We start from the raw sequence: 18,308 nt of genomic DNA on the forward strand, positions 1-18,308 counted from the left end.
ATAGTTATGTAACCTTCTAGTCTGATGAGGCTTGTTTGACTCCCTCTAGTGGACTGGAGCACTTCCATCTTGTAGTGAGTTTGCTGCTCTGTTTACTATTTTCATCATTACATCCAGCAAAGAGGTTAGATTATTAGGGAGAGTTTGTGATTCTCTCTCTTTACATGATAACTTGAAGAGTTATGAACACATTTTAATGGTATTTTTACCAGGGGAAGGTCTCGTGTCAGGGAACACTTCATAAAAATTTCGGAATGATCCAGATCCTGTGCGAGTTACAGCTGTAGGTTTAAATCACAGTATGGGGGGACTATTAGCTGCTTGATGGAGGTCTGTGCTCTGAGTGCTTTTCTAATTTTCTTCCTGTGATTGCAGCATTTTGTCTGCAGTTGCGGTATTATTATTTTTTTTTGCGTTTTTTTGTTGATTGCAGGTTTTTTGACTCTTTTTAGTGATTGCAGCATTTTTTTATTTGAAGCATATTTTTTATTGCATCACAAGTTTTAGCAGGTCGAATCGTCGTTTACCGTAATAAAGATTTAACACTGCATACCATTTAAAAAATGCAGCTGACATAAATAATTTCTACTTACTAAAAAATCTGTTCACATCAGTTTTTCAAGGCTCATGCATTTATTGATAAACACCAAAATGAACCGTTTATATCTCCAGAATAATCAGTGATTGTTTTAGTAACTATAATAACTCTGGAGGAGATTAAGCCATTTAGTTCATATGAATGATGCTGTGTCTGGCAGGCATCCAATACTGCACATTAAGCTGAACCCACCAAAACTGTAGATAAACATGACGGTGGCAGCATGATGCTGTGGGGATGTTTTTTTTTTATCAGAACATTCAGGGAGGCTGGTCTGAAATGAACGGATGATTTTAAATTCAAACCAGCTCTAAAAAAAAAAACTGACACTGCAAAAAAACCTGAGATAGCTGAAGATGTTCACCTGCTAGTATTCCTGATTATAGCCCTTTATAATGTGTTAAAATGCTCTAGTCAAGGTCCAAACCTACGTCCCACTGAGAATATGAAAAAAGTTATGAACTGACAAACCCTCTTGGGCTTTTCTGTTAAAAGAAGAAAGAATAATGGGGTAATAAAACTCTTAAAAAGACATTGTAAACGTTTGGATCAGTACCATCAGCTCCGGTTCTTTTGGACTCATCTATTCGGATCAGTTTTTTCTTCACTTTCCGTGTGGAGTTGACCAGTTTGTGGAGCCTTTTGAAGGTTGGAGATTCCTCTTCGTTTTCAGACAGCTCAAGAGGCTGAACAAAAAGAAAGGCAAGATAAATATTTTATTTTTAAAACACTCAGTACACACATACACAAAAAAACCTTAGTCTGATCAGACATTTCGAAAAAAAAAAAAAAAAACATAACATTGAAGGATGGTGACAAAATCGGCTGAGGTTATCGATATGTAAAAAAAAGAATCTACAAGCAACAGGATGTTTCTACTTGCTGCTAAAGAGCATACCTGTGTATAAATATGTTGTATGAAACCACAGCTGATATTACTGTGACTGATGGAGACCACATACCCAGACGCTATGTGTGAAAGCAAACTAAAATAAGATGTGAAAGAAGCGACGGCCACCTGCTGGGAAATAACCTGAGCCACTGTTTGAAGGAGGATCAGTATTGTATCTGAACACGAACCGAGGGCAGCGTGTATAACCCAGAATACACATCTGGAGTCAAAATACAGCTGATTATAAACCAAAAGGTCAACGTGAGAGGAAATTAGCTAAAATAGTAAATCAAATTTATTAAAACAAGACAGGACGTTCAGACAAATCTAAAAATGCACTGTGAACCTAAGCCTCCCTAATCACCCCATCCAGGCACGAAAGAGCTTTGCCGTGCAGAACAGTGGCCCTGTGCTCAATCCACCCGCTAGCAGCACAATAGGGGGTTAGCGCTTTGACAGAGATGAATAGAGGTCCACCCGGAGCCCTGCAGTTGGGAAAGGGCCCCGAGCTGCAGAGCTTTAGAAAGGCCCCCGGTTCATCGCTGGGACATGGGCAAATCGAAAGAGGGGAAGCACTGTCAACAGCTCAGCCACCTTGGCACCAGTAAACCAGAGGCCTCTGAAGCGCAACGCGCTGCCCGATTCAGCGTAAAAACTGTAACTAAGAGCCCAGTGGAGCCGAGAAACTCACAGTGCAGCTGGACAAGTCGTTTGAACTGGAACCAGAGGGATCTGGGGAATCACATCTGCTTGTGGGTCTGTTTAGGGTCTCAAACTCCTTCAGCTGCAAGAAAATAAAATAAATCACCTTTAAAATCAAAACATCTACGCAACGCAAGCTTTTTCTACACTTTAACAGTGGTAGAAAGGGGTCAAATAAAACAGACTTGGACACAACAAATGCATCTCAATAAATCTGAAGTTCAGTTTAATTCGTTCTTCGGTTTAAGATTAATTCGGCAGATGTATAAATTTAAAGCTTATTTTCCTTCTAATTGTGATGATTATATATCTTATGGCTAATATGGCTAACATAACATTTCAACATGACAAAAAACCTAACTATAAAAAACATCTATTACAGAAAGTTTAGGCCCGGATCATAGTGATACTGCTGACTGAACAGCTCCCATTCACAAAAAGCTTAAGGAACAGAATCTGGCTAATAACAGAGTCGTATGATTTTTATTTTTTTTGTTACAGGAAAATTGTGTGGAAGGAAAAAAAGGTGGAATATGAGGATCACAAGCCGCAGAGATGTATGTTGAGTGAGTATTGTGCAGAGTTTGGAGAAGATTGCAGGACTTAGGACACAGGCAAAAGTACCGATGCCTGCTTAATAACTATAGTATTACTGTGTTTTACCCAACAAAGAACCTATGGAGAATTTTAAAGAGCAAGAAAAGGAACAGCAGAACCAGCATTAAAGATGAGTTTCAAACAATCAAAGCATCCTGGGTTTCCATGACGCCTCAGCAGAACCAAAAACAGCCGGATTGAATCATAACGTCAATCATTTCAGTTATAGATTTAAGAATAAAAATGTTTTAGAAACTATGACATCATACCCGGGCAAGAGCTTCCTCTATGGAGATCATGTTCTCCTTCACCATCATCATCAGCTGTATACGCTCTTCATCGCTCATCGTGATCTCGCTGGCGACGAAACCAACATCGTCACCTGAAATAAACGAGCACAGGGGTGAGAATCTGCATGTCACATAAACTGCATAAACCCAAACTTGATTTTTATTTATTTACCTTTTGTCTGACGCATCACCCCTTTCTGTGGCTTGCGGAAGCTCGGCCATAAAGACTTACTTTTTTTCTTCGTGTCCCATTTCGCTAAGAGAGACATACAATTTTTTTTTTATGCTGAAGGAAAGACATCAACTGAGAAAATCATTTAGGTTGGATGTGGAAAAAACTCCAGTGAAAGTTTAGTTTACCTCCTGATCCATCATCCGAGTTGGATTTGTTCACAGGAACCCTTAAAACAAATAAATAAGAATAGTGAGCTTTAAAATGTTTAAAATATAAATTCAAACATCCTAAATGGATCAGTACCTCCGATCCAAAAATATTCTCTTCATTCTCACTGCTCTTTCACCATTTCCCCCCCATCAGGTCTTTCAGTTTACTCAACTTCTCAGATTCACCAAAAGAAAGTCATTTAAAAAAAAATAAAAAATAGGAAATCACAAAAGCGCACTGTGCCTCAAAACGATGGTGCAGGCAAATCAAACTGGTGAAAAACAAAAAACAGATGAAACAGACAGGCTGCTCTGGGCTGATGAACAGAGGTCAGAGCTCTGCAGCCATCGCTGGAACAATGGAGGCTTTTTCTCGTCTGCTCTGGGTTTTGTGGCAGCAGCAGCAGCATGAGCGTGGCCTCTGCATTCCCTGCACACTTTCACACTCCCTCTCTGTCTGTCTGTCTGTTGTGCATGACCGCTGGCTTCAGTCCCTCCCTCAGCTGACTTCTGTTGACTGTTTTGTTTCAGTGCATTTGTCTACAAATAGATCAGACCTCTACTTGCTGCAGTATATTAGGCAACAAAAGGATGATGCAACATTTAATTACTTTAATATAAAGTAATATAGATGTATTGCTTTAAATTGTGATAATGCAGAGTTCTATTACACTGTGCTTTAGATGCTAAATATTGAAAGCTAAGCTATCATTGCAAAATCAATATGTGCTAAGATGCAATGTTTGGTAGGCTGTTATATTTTAAGCAACTTGTAAAAGAACTCTGGCCAATTGCATTGGATGAAATCCTGATAAACAGAAATAAAAACTGAGAACCACATAGAGTAGGCAAAATAGATTCTACCTTCATTAATACCAACATCTATATCAGCATTAACTTATTTCCTAACATTGTGCAGCTTTCTATCATATAATTGTATATTAACACGCTCTAATAGCAGCTTTGCAGGTCGGTTCTAATTAGAGACGCATTGATCAGACTTTTAGGGCTGATTTAGAATCTCTAATTTTGTAAAGCTTTGATACCCGTTTTAGCAGAGTCTGATTTGTCATTAACAGATGAGCAGCCGGTTACTTAAATAAGAGGTAGAGGCTGCATCACACTATGTGTTTCAGAGAAAACACTCACTATGAAACCACAGTCAAAAATAGAAAACACAAAATGATTGAGGTGCCGACATGTTAAATGGGTTTGAGCATTTTAGAGATTTAGAAAATGATGAAAAAAAAGAAATCCTAAAGATTTGCCTTACGTGAAAAATTCTGTGTACAAATTTGGAAAATTCTGCACGTTTTCCTCGACAGACAGTTGATACTGAGAAGAATAAACAGCAACTCAAAACTTTGCTTCCCTTCCTTTTTGTATTTTGTATTTTCTTCTACTTTTTGAAAAGCATATATATCCAGAAAGTTTGAAAGGGAATCATTTAGATGTATACTTCTGTTGGGGAATATTTGACAAAAGTGGTTCTTTGAATAAAAATATAGTCAATTTTATAAACAGGAATACATTGCATTATTTTCAACAATATGCTTGCAAACCACAAGGGGGCAGTATGAGTTTAAATGAAACATCAAACTTGAACACCACATACTTTTTTCATAAAACTGCATCCAGAGACAGAGACATGCCAACATAATTAAATGTTTAAAAACAATCATTTATCGGATTTTAGGTTACTTCCCTGTGATACAATCCTCATAAATCTTTATTTATGCTGCTTTAGCATTAGTCATCACTTCTACTATTTTTTTATTCAGATGATTCAACTTTCTAATGACAAAATATGAGTAATCAATAAAACCCTTTGAAAGAAACAATGGAAGGAAGGCAGTGTGGAGGTTAAAGAGAAATGCTTTATGAGTGTGAGTGAGGGGGGGGTCACCAGGAAGGGGAGGAAACGCACATGGCCAACAAAGAGCAGAGAGGCTAACCTGCACTCTGCCAAAAGGAGGAGATCCAACCCACATTTTCAGTGATAGAACAATCAGCATTTTTATTTTACCTTCTGTCAGTCTCTGTTATCAGTGAGCCACTGCCGAGTCCAAGAGATTCCTAGAGAGATGGGAAATGAAAGGCACATTAATAGAGCTTTGCAAAGTTCCTTCTTTCCTGCACCAGAGAACTTTCAGGGCATTGGGAGATTATAGATAGATGCTTCACGTATGAACCAGCAGCGATCAGAAGCTGTAGACTCTAAAGGTCTTAAAACGAACTTCTCACATTCCAGCTAATTTTAGCACGTGTAAAGGATGTGAGGGGGAAAAAAAACCTGTTTCAAGGACAGTTTTCTGCATCCCAGTGGGTCAGATGTTTCTTTGTGGCTTCTCACATTGCTTTACTCTGTGATAATCATGACCAAGCACCCTCTCATCCTCATATCGAGTCTGTCTGCTGACGCACAGCACAGGAAGCGGCCTCCTCCCGGGGTCTGACTCGCTGCAGCCCGGACACTCACCTGGATCTGAGAGCGGAGGTGTGGTGATGCGGCCGCTGAGTCAACCTTTCCCTGAAAAAAACAGCAGAGGCGGAGGACTAAATTGCAGCGTTGTCGTAAACAAATATTCGGCATAAACACCAACGGCTGTTTAATCATCTCAGGCTTAACAGATGCTTTCAAAGCATTTTGTTTTAAATGTAACACGTTTGCAGCTTGTGTTAAAAAAAAGTGTTAGGTTTTAAACTGAGTGGTAAAGTTACAGTGGATTTATCACATGAACATGTTTATAATTGTCATGAATTGAAATGAAAGTTAAACCATACAATCTAAAAGCAAAAAATTAACATCCAACAAGTGTCAACAGTTCCAAATGAATCTAATCCGCATGTACTAAAATGTGTTTTTATCTTATATCAACCTCAAGGCCAGTGGATAAGATACGGCCCCCGAGGCAATTCATCCGAACATTGAGCCAAAACTGCCTCATGTCATAAAATAGCGGCATCAGTTTTTTTTTAAGTGAGCGTGACTAAAACCTCTAAACAAATTTGAGGAAAGTTATAAAATCAGAGTGCTCTGCTCTTTGCAAAGTTCATTCGCACAGCTGTAACCTGCCCGTTTCAGGAGCTGATGATGCGGAAGAGCTGCAGATTGATGCTAAATATATATATACCCCTTATAAACAAAATAAATAAATAAAAAACCACAGCATTTAAAGAGTAAAGACAGACACTAATATTTGGAGACTATATTGGAAAATAGTAAAAATGCCAAACTGATTCTGATCCTTTTCAACAGGTTAGAATTCTCCTATAAGCAAAGTTGACCTTTCAGGCTTTTTCCTCCTCCCATCAGGGGTGTGCAAATCCAAACATTTATGACATCCCATGATTGGGCCCATAAAGATCACCGGGACTAACAGATTACGAACACAAAGAAACGATTGTTGCTCTTTAATGACTCCAGGCATTAAAAATGTTGGAAACAACTGTTTTGTAAATCTATAAGTGGTGCTGTGCTGTATGCTTGCAATCTGTGTCCTACGCTACCCAGTATGAGATTTAAAGCTTTGATCCTTAACATTTTTCCTGCATTACTTTTTACTTTTATACTTTATGCAGTTTAAAAAATGGTACCTTTACACTTTAATAAGTTGATACTCTTACTTCTACAAAACCATTTTCAAACAGTAGGATTTGTACTTCTACTTGAGTAATAAACATTAATACTCTTCACATCTCTGCAAATAGAAGGTCGTCTGCAGTAGGGAGAAACCGTGCAGAGTATAAATGCTGCAAAAGTTGCGTCGGCTAGTGATGGCGATTTCAGAGCCTCATGAACCAACAACATTAGATGCACCCGTTTGGATGCATTTGTTGCAGTTTTAAAGGATGACATCTGCTGGATTGCCATGAGAACGACCTTTGAGCAGCTGTCCTGACTGTTGTCCGTGTCAGTGGCTGCTGGCCAATAGAGGGCGCTAGGGCATCGCCCCACCAGCCCAATGACCTTGATTAAGACATTAAATAATAATTTTAAAAACGTAAATGAAATTATAAGATTTATATTTTATAATTTGTATTTACAAAAAAAAATTTCGAAATATATTCATATATATTTTTCAGTTGTGCAAAATAAATATTCAATCTTCAACGACATGTAAAGCGTCATTTCGTTTTTCGTGATTGGTGACTTATATCCGCCATAGGGTGGAAAGATGTTTAGCCATTGACTCTCGTTAAAAGTTGTAAATGCGCAGTAGCTCCTCTGCAGTACTGAGGTATAGGAGAGCTCAGGTCGCACCAAAGCTACGCCCTGAGGTAGACTTGTCCCGATCCGATCCACGTATCGGATCGGACGCCGATATTGGCAAAGAAATGCGTATCGGCAAAGCATGTAAAAATGCCGATCCAGACTGCCGATCCAGTTTAAAAAAAAAAAAAAAATCCGGTCCGTATTTTCCAGTTTCGCCGATTGAAACAATCCATTCCACTATTTTGCGCCAGTGTTCCCCGAATCCGGTCCGCATTTTCCAGAACACCTTCAAAACGTCCACAGGTCTTTTTGGGTCTGTCTCGTGGCCTAACCATTAAAACAGGTGAATTGGAAGATAGCGGGGAAAATGTCAGCCGTGTGGGATTATTTTATCCTGCACGATGTGTAGATGGAGACTAGGTGTGGAAGACATTGGGGAGTATAAGGCATTTTTGTGTAACTATTATTTGCACTGATTTTTTTTTAAGCAGTATCTTTTTTCAAGAGTAGAGTCCTGATTCTAAGTTAATAGACTTTTTTCCACTCTTGTCTGTTTTGCATTTTTATTAAAACTTACAGTAATACAGCACCTTTAACTGTTTACGGTTTTACTGTTCACTTTGCAATATTAGATTGCTATTCATAATTTTGTCCAGTTTGTGTTTATCTCTTAATAAACAGGTAAGTTTGTTGTTACCAATCATTGTGTTTTATTCAATCTCACCTAATTCAGCTGGCTAGATGTTATCAAGAGTACTACAACCCTTTTCAACATGAGTCTTACAACTAAGGCTAAATACTTTAACCTAAACTTAAATACATGCTCGGATAGGCTGGTATCGGCCAGTATCGGTATCGGATCGGAAGTCCAAAAACAATATCGGTATCGGATCAGAAGTGCAAAAACCTGGATCGGGACATCTCTACCCTGAGGGGACAGGAACTGTCATCACAGATGTTGCGCGGTTGATTGACAGGCCAAGGCGTGGGAGGGAAGCAAACTTACCAAGAGAAGCTGGTGGTGAAATTGTTTGGACTTGATCAGCTGAACATCAAAATAATCAGCAGTACAAAGAGGGATGGAGACGGTTCAGTCAGTCTTTCTCCAGGACCTGGTTTAGTTATAAGGCTTGGCTAACTGCATGCAGCGAGGCTAATGCTTTATTCTGCTGCCTTGGCTGCCTGCCTCCTTTTTCAAACATCAGGATCTGACCCAGCATGGATGAAGACAGGTAGGACTGATTTAAAGCACTTTTTAGAAATGAAAAAGAAGAATGAGCAATCTGGGATAATAATATATTATTAATTATAATTTTTCTAGATGTTTGTTCATTTGCATAGTTGCTCTTAAACAAACAAATTCTCAGAAAATAGTTTTGTATGGTAATATATTGTAAAAGGTAAAGGTGACTAATAGCTTCTCCATTATTAAACTGATACAGTATTTTCTTGGGTTTAAAAAACAATATTTGCTCCCATGCAAAACACAGATTTTCCTTCACAAAGCCTCAGAAGGGCAAGATTTAAAAAAAGTAAACCTGTACATGAAATTATGTTTTGTTTTTATATGGTGCTTTTATAATATTTTTTGTTGTTGGCAACAAAAACTCCACCAGCCGCCACTGGTCCCTATTAATTCATGACGGAAGTGGTTGTTCCATAATAATACAGGTAATAAAAACAAATGTTTAACAGTTATTGGAGCCTTTCTCATGAATATATAGTTCTATATGTGTAACTAAACCTTTAAGTATAATAATGTACGTTTATAAAGTTGGAGAAAATGTTTAGGGAAAGTCATGTGCTTCTGTAACCCAGACGGTGCTTTTGTTACGGTACATTTTTAAATTTGACGGTGACTGATCGGATCTTCCTCCATGTCCTTTCCTCACCACTTTAGTCACACATCCTTTATTTCAGGATGATTACACAACTGTCAGCTAACCTATAATCTATAGCCTAACCTATTTGGATGTGCTGTGTGAATAAATATCTGCTGTAAATGAGTCAGTGGATGCTCGTCATGTGTTTGACTTTCTATGTTCAATTAAATGTGAAATATTCTAATTAACTTCTAAACTATACCTAAATAGAAACTGCTAACAATTTCCTCCGCTAGAAAACAACTTGAGCTGCTATTCTCACCGCATTAACGATCAGAGACACTCAGGTTATTAGAATTTAACTTAAAACTCAACATTTAGCGTTGCTCGGCGAATCTTCTGCTTCAAAATGATCGATGCACATGAAATGGAACATGGATGAGTCGATCTTAAATCAACCTTTATTCTTCAGATGCACAAAGCAGGAAATGTTCTTCCTGAAAGCTTTACAAGGTTTTCATAAAAATTATTTAATGAAAGCATGATTAAAATGAACAAATAAACAGTTTAAATAGAACATAAATTCCACCTAAAAATCTACAGGTTTAGCTTAAGAGTCCCCTAATATCGTTTATATTTGGAGCACTTTTGCAAACTAAAGTGTTGCAGCGTTTTGAAGGATTCCTGCTAAAGCCAAGATTTAGAAACTGAATTTATTTTTATAAGGGTTAGTCATTTCAAATCCACCGGAGGGAAACATTTCTAAATTATATGAGAGGAGACTAAATACAGCTCCTTTGAGTTTATAGGTGAAAATACTACCCTGGACAGACAGAACATGTTATTGAGGTTTCTGCTGTTTACAATAAGCTGCACACCTCTGTTTTAGGAAGTATATTTACACAGAGATGGACATTTAATCTTCTCTACTGCCTGATCAACAGATTTCTAGCAAACTCAAGCTTATTTTCTCTGCACTGCAGTAAAACATCCTATAGAAATGCTTGAATATTCCTCACCATCTCCATTTCCTGTATTAATTTGCGTTTCCGTAGCTCCTCCATCCGTTCGCACACGTCGCTGAGTGAGGTGCCGTAGTACTGCGAGTACTCTTGAGCCAGGTCATCAAGGTTCCCCACAGAGCCATCCTGCAAGAGATACAGAAGCAGACGTCGTAAAAGAAAAGCCACCAGGATACAAAGGAACAAACCGCTGTGTAGACGCAGAGCAGCAGGGGACACCGTCTCAGCAGCGGCAACTGTCATGATAAGCCATTGTTTGCAACTTTTGCTCTGTCAGGAATGACACAAACAAGCAGGAAGCAGGGGAGATAAGCAACAGGAGAGCAGAAATCCCCAGGGGCTTCAAGCTGCGTCTTCACCGGCCTGTCATCTTCCTGCTCAGTGATCCCTTCCCTCCTCAGATGTGACCCTGCAGGGGCAAGAGAGGCTCGGAGTGACGCAGCTTCGATACTCACTTCGCTCTCCAAGTCAATGGGAATAGACTTAAGAGGCCATGGAGTAGTGCAGGCAGTCAGTTTGGTACAAACACCACTCATGGATGCTACTTTAGTTCAGCTTCCTTCAGTTATGCAACTACAGTTATGGAGAAACTGACTGTATGATTTTAATCATCTGTTTAGGAATCAGAAATCATAATTCAAATCAAACTATATTTGCCGTTTCATGCTAGAAAAGAGCCCAAAAATAATACTTTAACCAAGTTAAAAAATGGCCCTCCAGTTTTTGATCATTTTAATATTCTTTTCCATCTGACCTGATTTGATCCGACTCCAGAAATTGACAACGATTAATACCAATTAACATGTTTTTAAATCCTCAGCATTAACAGTCTGATTAAAATAAACAAATTAACCATCTTCAAACTGATGTCACTAACATCCTCAGTGAGATGTGCAAACAGAATTTGAGACTAACTTTTTTAAAGAAAGAAAATAATGTTTATGAACGCGCCACGAAACACAGAATCAGGACATCCTATTTATTTTGAACAAATCCAGATTCTCCAGATTTTTTTTTTCCACCTTCACCTCCTTTCTGTCTTGCTGTACTCAGGCTGCCGTCGTTGAGCGGTAAAACTATGCAGAGAGCAGCTGAGATATTAGACAATAAATATTATGACATCCAAGTGTAGTGCTAAGGTTATGTAGCAGGAGAACAGCTGATCGAAGAGGTATTATTGAAATAAACCCCTTTTATTGAATACATATTTACTTTGAATAAATCCAGGAGGGAACCTTGGATATCCCTCTTCCCAGCGACATCCAGGAGTCCAAGATGTTATAGGTCTTCTCCAAGTGGGAAGTGGGTAGGGAAAAGATGCACCGATTGATCGGCTGTCAATTTTTCTCCATTTTGAGAGATCTTTGATCAGATGTTACTTTGATGTAAAATCAATCTTATTTACCTCTCTAAAGGTCTAAAATCAGCCTCTTTCAGCGCCCTTTTCAATAAAGCAAGATTGGAATACTGATACTAAAATCAGAACAGGAATCTCTGTCTTTTGAAAGACAGTGATTGGCCAGTAAACTGCAACCAATTAACGCCTGAAACCCCAACTGACTCCTTTTAATGTGGAGAAGCAGCGGCTCTTCTTTGAGCATCTTCTTTCATCGTCAATACCTCGCCACCCGCTAAAGGAAGCTCATTCACACATATCCATGTCATTGAGGCAGAGACCAACCCCAAAGATTGTATCCAGGAGGCACACCAGCCTCTGTTTGTCGTCAGATATATAATCTCTCTGTTAATTTATCATGACAAACCCTCTATGAGTAAAAGTTCTGCACAACTTAACCCTCAGGAATATAGGGGGCCACAAAAACTTCCACCACTATAGGTCAGCAATTCAACAGAGAGCAAATGTCTAAACGTAAATAAAAAAGTTCACCATGAAAATAAAGAATAAATACAAACAGCAATGGGCTTTAAAGATGGAGCCTGAAAAAAGGTCCATCCAAAGGATTGATGGTAGGAAAGATGAACCGGAAGAAAAAAGGAAAGGAAGAGGGAAGGACATCATGAAGGAAAGGAGAAAGTTAGAAAGAAGAGCAAAGGCTGTGAGGTCAGCATAAAGAAGGAAATTCCTCCATAAGAAGGAAAAACAAGAAAAAAAATAGAGTAAAGTAGAGAGGGAAAAAATAGGAGGTAGAAGGGAAAACAGAAGAAGAAAAGAAGAAACTCAGGAAAGATCAGAATAGCAGAAAGACAGAAGGAAGCTGGAAATATGCAAGGAAGTAAACAAGGGAAACAAACAGAATAGAGAAGGATGGAAAAACAGAGAAAAAGAGTGAATGAATACTAAGAGGGAATAAACCACTAAACATGTAGGGAAAGAGTGAAGGAACTTTTGGGTAATTGACCATAAAATAGGTAACGATAAAATGAGGTATGCATATTTAGTTCATAGTGTAGAGACATTGGCACCTGGAAGAAAGAGAATACAATATTATCCTCATGTTTGCATCTAAGCTTCTTTCCCAACCATCAATGTTTTAATGAAAGTAAACCTAATTAATCAACAAGACAAGCCAAGATTCTCCATCTACCACTGTTACAACAGCTTTCTATCAAATATGAAGACATGCTTCTCTGGAACCCTTTGTCTAATTGTTCGTTTGCAGAAAATTACCACAAAAAAAGTTTAATCTCTGCATTTCTGAATTCTGAAATGTTAAGTTTTTCCCTTTTATGGAGCCCTTCTTTATATAACTTTTCTCCAATTGATATGTATGCATTGTTAATATTCTGTATACCAAAATGTCTCATTTTATTGTTATGGTTTCCACCAAGTCGTTACATATATCTGCTACTTCAATTTAGCTTCTTTGGAAATAGTTTTTGCTAAATGAAAAAAAATGTGCATCAAAAGAGCAGGTCAGTGTTTGAGTTTTTAGTCTGAATAATGGAAGTTGCTTGTTTTGATGAATTTAATTAAGTTCCAGAATCTTCAGATCTTAACCAACCAACTAAACCATCTCAATAAAACATAAAAATCTCCAGAAAAGAGTCAAATTGGAGACTTTTAAGAAGAAAACCAAGGAGGCCATTTCTGCACCACATGCACACAAACACATGCTGGGTGTAATAAGCAGCTACTACACTCATAAACCTCTGCACAGATCATCATCATCATCATTATGCATCTCCCATACCCTGACGTTATGCAAATGTTCCTGCAGAGAACAGTCATCTGCAGTGAAAAGCGAGACTCTTGGCTCCCTCGCCTCGTGTCATGACAATCTGTGACTGGGTCCAACTGTCCAGAAATAGAGGCCTATTCATTACAGTATACAGCATGAACCCGGGTATAAAATAGGCTGAAAATCCTGTCAGCTTTTCAAAACCAGCCAATAAATAAGACTAGAGGAGAGTAAGAAGCTGTGCCTGGCTGCAGCCACTCTTCTGCCTCCAGCTGCCACCGATTCACATAAGCAACCCCTTGTACCACAGCCACATGATACCGCAGCAGCCTCAGTGCCTATCCGACATGGTTTGTGAATGCAGATCCCCATTACAATTGGATGTGCACACAGAAAACAAACAAGGAACAAGGATTAAACTCAAGCTTTGACTCTTTCTTACAGTCTGCATCTTTATTTTCACGTCTTTCTGCTAATGGCTGGCGTTTGAGCCAAAGCTGAAGCATGACACTTCAGCTCCAGGGGCTTGAAAAGGAGAGTGTTGGGTCACATTTCGCAGCATCACAGAGAAACAAAAGATCCCCGTGCCCTGGGGGGCCAGGGTGTGAGTGTTTTTACAGCTCATCTGACCCGTCTTGAGGAACCAGGCCAAAGTCTCAGCAAATCATTTACTTCAGCATGTTAAAGACTTTGTTCCTGGGTTCAGTTTTAAAAGAACAGCTAGAAGATGACCTTAAAAACAGTTTACGGACAGATACAGGCTTGACCTCCTTCTTTGACAAAGTTGATTCAAAGAGTTACTGTAATGTAGCAGATTATGGAGTCCCTTCACCTGAAAGCTGAGCTGAAGAGAGTTAATTATTCCATATTACAGACTGGAGACAGACACATTTCAACATGTAAAGGTCAAAATAAGCACAAAACACCATCTTTATCTGCAAGCCGCTGTTTTAAAAAAATCTGATTTCTTCAATGAATCTCCAGATGAAACTGGGACCACATTCCAGAGCAAACATTCAAACTTACCACAGACAGACATCTGGCTGCCAACAACAGCTATCCAGCAGTGGCTCTTTAGTCCTCCCCCGGGTCTGTTAAGTGAAAGGCTCTGCTTGAAAACTTAACTCAGTTTGGAGAGCGGAGGACAATACATCCTGCAGCCAAAGGAGGGGAGGAGAAGGGAGCTCAATGCGCATAAATTAAACAGTCTGGCTGTGGGGAGGCTGGGGAATTTGTGACCACATATGACGCTGGTTGCAGCTGGGTGGAGCCCTCGACCCGCTCCAGCTGCGGCCCACGGGGGAACCGGTTGACTCACAGAACTGCTCCTCAAATAAACTACCAGCTCTAAGTGTATGAAAGTATAACTGCAAATTAATGCCTGCAGTGGAATCAGTTTCACGGTTTGATTCAATGTTCAACCAGGCAGGAAATATGTCAACAACTTTGAATTTTATTCTGTTCTCCAGACTAAAACAAAAAGGTGAGATTTCTTCAAAAACCAAATAAAAAAACAACAAACAAACAACAAAGCCCAGGTTTTCGTTTTGTTAGATACAGAACAAATGTTTTTATTTAATACAATATTTGCAGGAAAAGTGGGAGTAATTCCTAAAAGAGATAAAAGATTTCTCTTAAAATCAAAAAGTTGCTTTCAGGTGGAAACAGTTTGAAACACTTTACTACAATGGAAACAGCAACCTAACAATTACGGAAGATCCTTTTCTCAAACTGATGCTGAATGACAGAACCATGGAGGTAACCAAAGGCATTTTAAACTTTATCTTTCCTATGAGTTTCCATCTATAGGCCACTTAAAAAAATTTAAATGAACACTAATCCTGTATGATTATCTATTATGAAAAGCTGGGGCAACAGCTCGTTTTTTGCCATATGAATTTTTTTGTTTTTGCAACCCTTTTATTCTCAACTTAAGCATGAAATGTATGAAATGTTCTTACTGTGAAGTGACATGCTTCCCTAAGACAACTGTAAATGGATTTGGAGTCTTTGAGTTGTATGACAGACCGTTAGCTGGTAGTTACATCACTGCAGTATGGTTAAACCGTTGCAAAAAGACTTTCTTCACCTTCAGCGTTAATAAAAACAGGGTTACATGTCTGAATTTGAAAATAAGTCAATAACGTAAATAAATTTAAGATCTGTATTGGTTCCCTGTTCGTACCACGTAGCTAGGCTACATGTTACAATGGATCCTCTGAGAATCAGAGCAGGGACTTTAATTTTAATCAATTACGCAGACTTTATCGCATTAAAATAATTCATTTTTAAAATACACATTAAAGACCCATGCAGGAACCTTTGTATTAATTTTTTCTTCTTCACACATCTATTTGGCCCACTAGCGGTATTCAAGCTTAAACATTTAGTGCATTACGCCGTAGCTATGGTTCTGTGAAGGGCTGGATGACTGCTAGTCACAGCAGACTCAAAAATTTTCAGTGGGAGACCAAACTAGGACTGCCACTAACGATTATTTTGCTAATCTGTTGATTACTTTTTTTCGATTAACCGATTATTAATTGGCTAGACAAATAATTTTTTAAAGAAGACTTTGATATAACCCAGGTAAAACTCAAACTTTTCCACTTGAGGCATTCTGGATAGAGCATATTGACAGAATAATGTATTTTTTTGTCTTAAATGCAAAATTTATATATAGTTTTTACAATCTTAATATAATTACTGCTCTAATTGGGTTGCTCCATTAGTTACAGGCATGTTTTAAAGTCTCTACATTCTAGTTAACGATAAATTGATTATTAAATTAGTTAACGAGTACTTCAATAATTGATTAATCCAATGAATTGTTTCAGCCCTAGACAAACGTAGCTGCCCAGGTGTTACTTCATGAAGGTGACTTTGTCTGTTACAATCTCAGCCTGCAGGTAGCGCAGGGACTTATATCTACTCAGTTTACTGCCACTGGCAGTCAGGAAGGAATGAAACGGGACTCATGATGCAGCAAGCATAGATGCTAATGTCAGCTTCCAGGCTGCAGCCCGCCACCACCGGACCAGATGACAGGCTGCAGAGCCAACATTAGTTAGGCCACGTCTGATTAAGTTAACTGCTTGGTAAAGAGGGTGACGCATGGATTGTTTGTGTTAGTAACAGGCTTAAAGCTTTCATGGTATGCATGTCTTAAAGGCACTAAATGTTGCACATTGTGATGCAATTGTTAAGCTTTGAAAGGCAAAGCTCTGTGCATTACTTCCATAGCTGTCTTCAGTTTTAGAAAAGCAACTTTATTTTCCCTTTACAGCTTAAGTTGAACTGTTAAAGGCGATATTGTATGCCTTTTGCTATAAAGTTTTTATTTATTTATTTTTGTACCATATTTCAAAGGAAAGAATTGTGCTATACGAAAATAAGTTATAGCGCAATTCTTCTATAGGCGAGTTTACCTTTAACGCACATTAAGAAAATAAAAATTGCTGTACATGAGAAAAAAGAAAATTTTACAAAGTAATCTTTCAAAGATGTTTCATGTAACATCACGGGTTTCTAAAAAAAAAAAAAAAAAAAAAAAAGCTAAATTATTAAAATTTTAAATCAATCTGTTGAGTGAATAATCTGAAAATAAATCATGGATTAAAAACAAATTTTTGTTGCTGTGCTGATATGTTTAAATTCAACAAACAGGCTTTTGTATTCAAAAGGCTTTTTTAGTTTGTTAATATATGGTTTTCATTTAAGGTGTGAAATGATTTCAATTAATTACTTATAAACAATGAAACTAACTTGGAAAGAAAAATGTATCTTGTCCCAACAGTAGTGAGAATAGAAGTTTAAAATTTATGAGTACGAGTTACACAATACAAATACTTTATCGAACCCAAAGGAAAATCAAATGTTGTTCAAACTCATATTGTGTCGTTTATCAAACGGTTGTAGGTGTTGTTAGGTGTGGACAGGAGGGATCTACTGTAGCATCTGTCTTCAACCAGATCTGGAATAATCTTTGACTGAAGACACTTTGTTGATGTTTAAAAGTCTTCTGAAAAGGATCCTTCCAGTTTAGATATTTGTTCTTCATTTTATTAAGAATCATTCTCACAGGAGTTCACATTAAGAATGCACTTCACAAGAATCCCATGAAGGTACAGGTCCTGTTATACAGGTGCTGGTCATAAAATTAGAATATCATGAAAAAGTAGATTGATTTCAGTAATTCCATTTAAAAAGTGAAACTTGTATATTATATTTATACATTACATACAAACTCATATATTTCAGATGTTTATTTTGTTTAATTTTGATGATTACAAATGACAACAAATGAAAATCTCAAATTCATCATATCAGAAAATTAGAATATTGTGAAAAGGTTCAAAATTGATGGCCCCTGGTGCCACACTCTAATCAGCTAATTAACTCAAACCACCTGCAAAAGCCTTTAAATGGTCTTTCAGTCTAGTTCTATAGGCTACACAATCATGGGGAAGACTGCTGACTTGACAGTTGTCCAAAAGACGACCATTGACACCTTGCACAAGGAGGGCAAGACACAAAAGGTCATCGCTAAAGAGGCTGGCTGTTCACAGAGCTCAGTGTCCAAGCACATTAATAGAGAGGTGAAGGGAAGGAAAAGATGTGGTCGAAAAAAGTGTACAAGCAAGA

The 18,308-nt window shown here is 38.1% G+C and overlaps 1 protein-coding gene across 1 annotated transcript in view; it reads right to left on the bottom strand.

Annotated features, from left to right (window-relative positions):
- Window positions 1-18,308, bottom strand: part of LOC119792779 (SAM and SH3 domain-containing protein 1-like) — a 102,981-nt gene that overhangs the window by 13,110 nt on the left and 71,563 nt on the right. The window contains exons 2-9 of the mRNA XM_038299553.1: window positions 10,522-10,650; window positions 5,943-5,993; window positions 5,490-5,539; window positions 3,440-3,480; window positions 3,252-3,335; window positions 3,059-3,171; window positions 2,182-2,274; window positions 1,155-1,284 (exon numbers count right to left, since the gene is read on the bottom strand). Coding sequence (XP_038155481.1) covers window positions 1,155-1,284; window positions 2,182-2,274; window positions 3,059-3,171; window positions 3,252-3,335; window positions 3,440-3,480; window positions 5,490-5,539; window positions 5,943-5,993; window positions 10,522-10,650 — 691 coding nt within the window. The remainder of the gene's footprint in view (window positions 1-1,154; window positions 1,285-2,181; window positions 2,275-3,058; window positions 3,172-3,251; window positions 3,336-3,439; window positions 3,481-5,489; window positions 5,540-5,942; window positions 5,994-10,521; window positions 10,651-18,308) is intronic.

Source organism: Cyprinodon tularosa, unplaced genomic scaffold (assembly GCF_016077235.1).
Source record: "Cyprinodon tularosa strain WSP-4 unplaced genomic scaffold, ASM1607723v1 ctg430, whole genome shotgun sequence".
In the NCBI taxonomy this organism is placed as follows: domain Eukaryota; kingdom Metazoa; phylum Chordata; class Actinopteri; order Cyprinodontiformes; family Cyprinodontidae; genus Cyprinodon; species Cyprinodon tularosa.